At 38.2% G+C, this 8,986-nt stretch overlaps 2 protein-coding genes across 2 annotated transcripts; one reads left to right on the top strand and one right to left on the bottom strand.

Moving 5' to 3' along the window:
• Nucleotides 1-2,643: 2,643 nt before the first annotated feature.
• On the bottom strand, nucleotides 2,644-3,284 carry LOC141567950 (keratin-associated protein 13-1-like). The gene is made up of 2 exons (XM_074317144.2): nucleotides 3,148-3,284; nucleotides 2,644-3,058 (listed from the first exon to the last, which is right to left on the bottom strand). The coding sequence occupies exons 1-2, from the start codon at nucleotides 3,282-3,284 to the stop codon at nucleotides 2,644-2,646; spliced, it is 552 nt and encodes a 183-aa protein (XP_074173245.1).
• A 2,736-nt stretch (nucleotides 3,285-6,020) lies between these two features.
• Nucleotides 6,021-6,479, top strand: KRTAP15-1 (keratin associated protein 15-1). Its single transcript, XM_019729917.3, has one exon. The coding sequence runs from the start codon at nucleotides 6,039-6,041 to the stop codon at nucleotides 6,477-6,479; it is 441 nt and encodes a 146-aa protein (XP_019585476.3). The 5' UTR covers nucleotides 6,021-6,038.
• The last annotated feature ends 2,507 nt before the right edge of the window (nucleotides 6,480-8,986 follow it).

Here is an 8,986-nt window from a genome sequence, read left to right as displayed (position 1 = left end):
GGGTAGCTTCTAGGTTGGGGAAAGTAAGCAAAATTCATCATTCCAAGAATTGGGGAGGGGAAACCTTCAATTGTCCTGGTGCAGCTTCCGGGTCAAACCAGTGGTTACATCTTCTTGATGACCTTCCCCAGCAAGTAGTACCTTCTTATCTACAGTTTCACTTTATGTGGTTTCAGTTACCTGCAGTGAACCATGGTCTGAAAATATCAATGGAAAATTCCAGAAATAAACAATTCATATGTCTTAAATTGCATGCCATGCCAAGTACTGCAATGACATCTCGAGCTGTCCCATCAGATAGCTGCCAAACAAGCCAGCTCTATGCTAATGAAACCCCTTGCTGACCTCTCATTGCGGGCACATTGCGAATGAGGGGACATGTGAGATTGTAAGAGCCAGTCACTAGGGGTGGAGAGTTAGTAAAGGTCATCAGGAAGACGTAACTGACCCAAGAGCTGTACCACGGCAGTTAGAGTCTCCCCACTCCCTACCTCATGCTTGAAATGTGTGCTCTGCTTGCCTTCCCAGAGCTAGAAGCTGCCCAAGGACAAGACCTTGAGATAGAAATGTGGTGTTGAGATCATCTGGATTGGGTATGTGACTGGGTACTGGACTGACACCAGTTAAGTCTCTATAACTGTTAAGATTTGGCTAGTGTGTCGGGAAAACTACTACTCCTGCAGTCTCCCAAGACAAGCCTCATGAGTATATTCCCTTGCTTATTGAACCTGCCACCCACCAATCAAGAGTGGTCTGCCCTTTTTTCTTAGATCTCTCCCTTCCCTCCGTGTATAGGGCTGGTTTCACATTACAAGTGGGAAGCTCCCAGGGCCGTTGCAAAGCGACACTACTGTATACCTAATCAGCAATTGTCAAGTTTCCCCTCTGGCTCCACCTACTGGTATCTTGGTGTATATGCTTCCATCTTGCAGATTGTGGAATGAACCATTGAAGTACTGGCTAGGTTAGAACAACAAATGACCCTCCATCAAATTTGAACATGTGAGTTGTCCTACCTCTTGTATCTGAGTGTAATTTGTTTTTCGGTGATACCTTTGCATAATCGCTTTGAGAGAAAAGTGATAGTTGTATTTTGTTCAGAAAAGATGAGCAAAGGAATGCTCGGGTATGGCTTTAGCTTGTCTTCTTTCTGACTTAACATTGTGAAAGGAAAACTCTGATCCCTGTACCTGCATCTTATACTTCTCTAAATGAAATATGAAACCAGGGAAAAAGCAAAGTGGAGGGTTCCTTAACCTATTGTTAATTCAATTATTCTTTATTATAAATGAACTGAAAAATCTAAGATAATTACCAAATGAGACTGAACGCTGAGACAAAGTAAACCAAGACACATGGTTACCCATTAGGTACGAATCTAGGTCATCTGTACCTTTAGTAATTTGTTCTTGACGTAATGGATATGTGGCTTGGGCATAACTGCTGATTCAAGGGTTTTCAGCTGCTGGAGATTTAGTTAAATTCTATAATAAGAGAATATTTGCATTGGTTTTGAATTTTGTTTTGTTGGGGTTTTTTTGTTTGTTTTTCCAAACAAGTGCTATCAACCAACAACTAAAAAAACAAACAAACAAAAACAAAAGTAAATTGGTCTGATTATATGAAAATTGTTGGGCCTACTTGCTAATAATGTTGGAACATGTTAGGTATTTCGTCGAAAGTTTTGATTTGTTATATGGTAGTAAAGCTGGGGAAACTGGAACCCTCACCAAATCTAACTCACTAATAGCTAACATCTTACTGGATCTCACTCCACTTTCTCAAATATTTTAGGATGTAGTTTATAAGAGTAAATTTCCTTCCAAAAATATGTGATATAGTCAATTTAACATTCCTTACAATATGTAATTATTTTATCTGAAAATATTAAAGGTTCCAACTCCCTACACAACAAAAAGCCACAGTTACTAGTTTGTTTGTAGTCTTAAAAATGTGTTCCTAGTTTTTATCATATGAAGGTATTAACAGATGGATGGAATAAACATAAAATATGAAATAATTTCTTCCAAAGTAAAAAGGACATTGGACAATTTTACTTTTTAAAGTAAAAAATTTTACATGATGAATACAAGATACGTAAATATCCAGTCAGATATTTAGAAGTAGTTTTGAAGACAGAGTAAACACATATTATTAAAGCAAATATATGGAGGTAATATAACATTTTTATTTAAACTTCCAACATTGATCCACTTTGTTAAATGTGAAACAAATGCACTGAGGGGGATAACTAGAAGAGATATTAAGAAAGAAATATGCTTCAATACTGCATGTCTATATTACTACAAGGAAGCAGTTCTGGCATCTTTCTTCAATAATACATTTTTCAGTTACTGGAATTCAAATTATTCTTAATCCATAGTAGGTAACAGTAAAAATCAAATTTGTAAGCTAATAATAGGACAGGAGATCAATAGATATCATGGATCTTGAGCTAGTAGGTATTGTGTTAAATTTCTCTCTATATATAGTAGATATTGTGCTCAAACCTAAGATTAGTAGAAGCCAGAGGCATGGCCAGTTGGTAAGAAGCAGGCGGGCAGCTTCTAGAAGAGATGTTGAATGGGAAAAGATGGATCTACAACTTGGGTATGAGAAAGCTTTAAAACCACAACTCACTGCTTAGAAACCACTGGAACCACAGCCCAGGGAGTAGCAGCTCCTGGATCCATAACCTAGGGAGCAGCTGCTGCTGGACCCAGAGCCCAGAGACCTTGAGTAAGTTGACAGGCAGGGACGGCAAAGCGTGAAGGAGGTCCTCGGGTGGTAGCAGGGTATCTGGCAGGGTCTGGACACCACACAGGACGTCTGGCAGCTGGTGGGCTCACAGCAGGTCTCCTGACAGCCACTGTAGAGAGAGGAGCCCAGCTGGCAGGTGCTGGGGGAGCAGCGGTCAGTGCTGTAGACCAGGTTGCTGGGGTAGGAAGAGCCACAGCAGGAGTCTGGGTAGTGCAGGTCGCTCCCAAAGGAGATGGAGAACTTTCCAGAGAAGCAGTTGTAGGACTTGTTGACAGGAGATGTGAACAATGAGAATGTTCTAAGTTTGAATGTCACTTCTTGGACTGAGGTATTTATATATCCTTATCATTGGATGTGTCATCCCCATAGCACATAAAAACAGGTTACCTTCCGCTTTTAATTGAATTGAAAAAGTCGTCATAGTCATAGATACGTAGTTCTGTGGTTTTACGACTGGAAAATGCAGTAATGTTTGCATCTTGGAAGTCAGGTAATAGTGTTGAGTCTTCAAAGCTGTTAGTCATCTTCCTCTGCCAAAAGTCACCCAGCAGATCAATCAGAGATAGTGTCTGGGCTGAGGGAAGCTGGCGAAATTAAACATAATCGACACCCCGTTTACAATCTGTCTCAAAATTGTTGCCATCTGGACAGCAAAGTTGCTAACTGATCTATTCATAGTCATTTCTTTTAAACACAAACATGCATTGATTATTGACAGGAAGTGGCACGGTTACTTAAGGAATAATGTCATCAGAAGCAGCAATGGTACTATGCAAGATGTATGATTTTTTTCAGTCGGATCTCAATTTAAATGGCTTTAGTGAAATATTAACTGAGACAGTCCCTTATTTCCCATGCCCCTGCTTAAAACTGTATGCACACTAATAAGAGTCAATCTTAGCTTTTCTTTCTTTTGTGTTTACTGTGTTATGGGTTAAATATTATAAATTATTTTATGCTGTTTGGGAATGTTAGAGGTTATTCATCCAAGATGCTGGAAAAAAAGCATTAAAAATAAGCACAAAACATATGGCAAAAATGTCCAATGTATTTTTTTAATCTCTAATCAGGGGCAGTGTTTACCACTAAAAGAATTCCCCAGAAACTGGAAAATGTTCTTCTAAAGAAAGTTGGTAAGGTAATTGCCTTGAAGTATTGGACCAAAGGAGCCATATTAAGGAGATTCTTTCTTTGCTTCAGAAAGCAACAGGAATCACTTTGAATTAAATTGTTTTCACGTATTTCTGTCAAGTATTACAAGATGTTTAAAATGATGGTCATATTTTTTCTTGTTCAATGACTAGTACTTCCCCTCTATGTAATAAGGTAATGAAGACGGATACCTCGAGGAATAGGACAGATTGAAAAGACTGTTTGGCTTCTGTGCTGTTTGATGTGTTCATTTTATAGAAAATAATTTCCCTTCCACTTCTCAACAAAAATATTTGGGTGCAAAAACCTCCATTTTGTGGAGAAAAGAATGTTCAATATCACTTAATGTCTGATCTCATAGAATATTCTTCCACAAAAATAGCTTATATAGGAGAGAATGACATTGAAGCAAGCAAGCAAATTCAATTTAGGTGACTTAAATATTTACATAGATGTTTTGATGTTCAGTATTTTATGGACAAATAAAATGGGAAGATTTGGAATCTACTAGAATGCTTTTTACTATTCATAATTGAGAAGCTTAATAAATAAGAATTGTTTATTTTATAAACAGAGGACAAACTATGTTACCTAATACATGAAACATGATTGAAGACCAGTTTGTCCATTTAAAATGTTCAGACTCATAAAGTCTACAATTTGGAAGAGCATTGAGCAATTATCCCCAGTCCTCTCCAGATTGGAATACCATTTACAACATCCTGATTGGATATTCCCAGTGCCCTCAAGATGAAATCTTGTTACCTACAAAACAAGCTCCTTTTAAATTTTTAGCTAAATCTTCCCTAAGAATCTCAGCTCTTCATAGAATGAGTCTCGGCTCATTTCCATTGAACAACATATCAGTTATTGACGATGAATGTCTTGAGAGATTTGCCCATTCCCACAGTTTATTTTAAGCTACTTCCTGTACCCATGCACTACCTTATTAACAGTTATCAATGATGGACTTTATGAGAGAGTCTAGAAAAATATTTATGTAATACTAGACCTGTTGGCAGAAAATATATGTAACTTGACACATATCAGAAGTCCCAAAGGTATTCATTCTCTATTTCACCTTATCATTCGTTTTGATACCCTCCCCATTTCAATGTTTAAAGGTCATTTGTAAGGATGAATTCTTCAAATATGATCTTTCTATGAAGTCTACCTGGGAAGACACTTCTAAATTTTTTATTTTCTTTACCTTCTATGGTAAAATTCTCACCTTGAGAGAGGACACTAAAAGAATAAAGGCCTTTTTTTTTTTTTTTTATGTATAGTGCTTATTATTTTGTTCTCAATAGCATTGATACCACCAAAAACTTACTTAGAATTTATGGGGATGGTGAATTTTTTTATGATTCAATTTGTTGATGACTTCTATAAAGAAACAAGTCAATTTCAGAGCAAAGATGCCTTCACTTAAGTAGGTTCACAATGTAATTTTCAAAGCACTCCTGCAAATACTGCACCCTTTATTCTCAAATCAAAAAATCATGCACACAAGAGTGGCTAGGGTCCTTGTGCTGTAAGAAAACTAATATCCAAGTGTGTCAGACACTCATTTAGCATTTCTACTAACTAAAGGTTGTTAGTGGGTTCTTTTTCTGTAAGATCCACAAGATTTGTGAGATGGAACAGATATTGAGGATCTTTTCCTTTTTTTGATTGAGTTCCTAAAATAAAACAACATAAATGCCCCCTACAGACTACAAAGTATTTTTAGAACTTTAAACATAACAAAATTATCAGTGTTACCCATTTGATATGATATATTCAAGGATAGGATGAATAAAACATCAGTCTCATAGGCACAATTATGGTACAATTAAATTCATATGCCCAAGCTAGATGAATGAGAAATGACATTTGTGCTTCATGAACAATTGCTTTGAAAAACTAATGAAGTTCTTTCCTTTAAAAGTCTGCATCCATAAAAAAAAAGGTCTTTGAAGGTTAATGCATTTCATTTTGACTCAAGCCTAATTAAGCATTCGTGTTAAAATGGGCACATGCTACTACACCCATTGCTAGGGTATAAAAGTGTCCAGTGTGGAAGGTAACACTCACAATCACAAACTCCTCTTTGCAGCTCAGCTGAACTCAGAACTCCTATCAACATGTCTTACAACTGCAGCTCTGGGAACTTCTCCTCTCGCTCTCTTGGAGGTTGCCTGCAATACCCAGTTTCCTGCCACAATTCTTTCTACCCCAGCAATGTAGTTTGCTCCCCCAGCTCCTGCCAGCTGGGCTCCTCTCTCTACAGTGGCTGTCAGGAGACCTGTTTTGAGCCCACCAGCTGCCAGACACCCAGTTCTGTCGCCAGATCCTGCTTCCGCCCAAAGAATTCCATCTTCTGCAGCCCCTGCCAAACAAATTACACTGGATCTTTGGGATGTGGAAATATTGGCCTTGGACCTTTTGGATATGGAAGCACTGGCTTCCAATCTCCGGGCTGTGGGTCCAGCTTCTACCGCCCAACTTACTTTCCTTCCAGGAGTTGCCAGTCAACTTGTTACCAACCAGCCTTTAGCTCTCGCTGTTTTGGATCAACTTACTGAGTATCTTCAACTATCTCATGGTTATGTCTGCACTTTATGAAACTTTAATTTTCATTCTGTCCAATATCTGCAATTACTGACTCTCTGCGTTACCAGGACTCACCACCGCAGTCCTCCTGCAAGTATGTGATTCGCTGTGGACAAAATCACCTCGGCCTGTGACCTTTTCTAAATCAGACATGTGAGATCCACCTTACTTTATCATTCTTATGCCAATGCTCAGAATCACTTATGTTATTTTCTTCTAATGTTTTTCTCTAGGATTCTTTCATGTAACTGTATTTCAAATAGATATGGCATCTAAAATAAACATTTATCTAGAATGATTTATGGCATTCCATTTTTTATTCGTATGGCACATTCAGTGTACCTTCAACTGTTTTCACTAGGAAAACATATTTTTGTTTTGTTTCTTTCACGTTTCATTAATATTTTGCCAGTTAGAAAACAGGAAGTTTAGAGAAGAATTTATTTTTATTTTTATTTTTTAATTTTTTAAAAGGTTTTATTGGTGAAGGGGAACAGGACTTTATTGGGGAACAGTGTGTACTTCCAGGATTTTTTCCAAGTCAAGTTGTCCTTTCAATCGTAGTTGTGAAAGACGCAGTTCAGTTCCAGATCCAGTTGCCATTGTTAGTTGCAGGGGGCGCAGCCCACCATCTGGGAGTTGAATGGCAACCGTGTGGTTGAGAGGATGCACTCCAACCAACTCAGCCATCTGGGAGCTCAGCAGCAGCTCAGCTCAAGGTGCCATGTTCAATCTTAGTTGCAGGGGGCAGAGCCCACCATCTCTTGCAGGAGTCGAGGAGTCAAACTGACAACCTTGTGGTTGAGAGCCCACTGGCCCATGAGGGAATCGAACTGGCAGCCTTCAGTATTAGGAGCACAGAGCTCCAACCACCTGAGCCACTGGACCGGCCATAGAGGAGAATTTAAATACATGGCATATCTTATGTCTTAATTTATATTCCGTTGTAAGTGCATTTGTTCATCTAATTGCTTCAGAAAATTTTGTTTTTAGTTAGGCATTCATTGAAAAAAAATTTGTTGAGTTCTGCTTATAAAGCAGGCATTGTGCTAAACAAAGTCATAAATTCCCTGCCTTCATGGAGTTCACACACGTACAATTCTAACTCACTGTCACGGAGCAAGTGCAGTAATGGGGATAAAAACATAAGTTTCAATGGGAACACAAATAACAGGGGCTTCAAAAAAAGTGTGAGCAAATCACATAAAACTCATTGTTGCCAATAGAAAGAGTAAGTTATCACTTCATATAAAAAATAAATCTTGCTGATCTAATGTGCTAGTTGTAGTCCTTTGAAAAATAGCTGCCAAGTAGTATTTGACATGGAAGTGATTTGCTGGGGGAAATATTTGTTAGGGAAACTGTGGAAGTAGCTGGAGAATTCTGCGTGAGCCATCAGACCACCATGCAGGTCTGAACTCAATGAAGGAGAGAGAGAGGGAAGGAAGGAAGGAAGGAAGTTTGGGTTAGAATAATCTTCCTCAGGATAGTTCCAAGAAAGTTTTGGTAAGTCACCCATTAAAGGAATTCCCTGTCTCACAGACACGGGCCTTCCCAGCTCAGTCACTGGCCACATCACCTTGGCATAAATGCTGTGATAATTTCAGAGACTGGCAGCTGGAGCTGTCAGTCAATTATGCTCCCTGCAATGGGTGATATGGCAGCCACATTTTCATATCTTCCATGTTCATGACATTTATTCTGATTTTAAATAAATCAAAATAGTAATAAATAGTGACATGATAAATGAAAACATTGAATTTACCTTGAATTAAACTCAATGTGCTTTATTTTACTTACTTTGATGAAAAAAATTAATTGCTATATCAGGTCCTACACAGAACTCATTGAGTGAAAGTCTAACCCTACCACTGTATATGAGAAAGAATTGAGAATAAGTGGATGGTCATCTTTCATTTTCTAGTCAACATCATTCATGTTTTCTTTATTCATTTGTTTTTGTCACCCCTTCCCCCCTTTTTTCCCCATGGTCTTTTATCATTCTGCTTTGTTTCCTGCACTTAAACCAAGCGTTCACATTCTTCAGAGTTTCCATACCTCTTGGCAATATTGTCATTTGGGTTGCATACTTCTTTGTTAGGGTAGGGCTGTCTTGTGCATTATAAGATGTTTACAGCATCCCTGGCCCCTTCCCACCAGATGCTAGCAACATGAACACCACCTCCAATCCCCCAGTTGTGACAAATATGTCTCCAGACATTGCAAAATATCCTCGTAGGCAAAATTATTCCTTGTTTGGAACCATTTATTTATATGGGCATCCTGGGAATGAGTTGTTTGGAATAGTTCTTAACTGTGAACATTGGATATATCCCCCACTTAGGACAGGGATAGGACAGTAAAAATTCAATATTATATTACTTCATGTATGAATCAGGTGTTATGAAGTATGATGCCAATAAATATATTTATACTTTAGAAATCTAAAATGTTGAGCTACTTACTTGGCAAACATATT

The sequence above is a fragment of the Rhinolophus sinicus genome, chromosome 17 (assembly GCF_057876585.1).
Source record: "Rhinolophus sinicus isolate RSI-liver-muscle chromosome 17, RSI-T2T, whole genome shotgun sequence".
NCBI classification, from domain to species: domain Eukaryota; kingdom Metazoa; phylum Chordata; class Mammalia; order Chiroptera; family Rhinolophidae; genus Rhinolophus; species Rhinolophus sinicus.
This window is presented reverse-complemented; position numbering and strand designations above follow the sequence as displayed.

Coding starts and splice junctions, on each gene's coding strand:
- KRTAP15-1 (XM_019729917.3), top strand. CDS start 6,039: ATGTCTTACAACTGCAGCTCTGGGAACTTCTCCTCTCGCTCTCTTGGA.
- LOC141567950 (XM_074317144.2), bottom strand. CDS start 3,284: ATGACTAACAGCTTTGAAGACTCAACACTATTACCTGACTTCCAAGAT. Junction 3,059..3,147: donor AATTCAATTAAAAGCGGAAG/GTAACCTGTTTT, acceptor ATTCAAACTTAG/AACATTCTCATTGTTCACAT.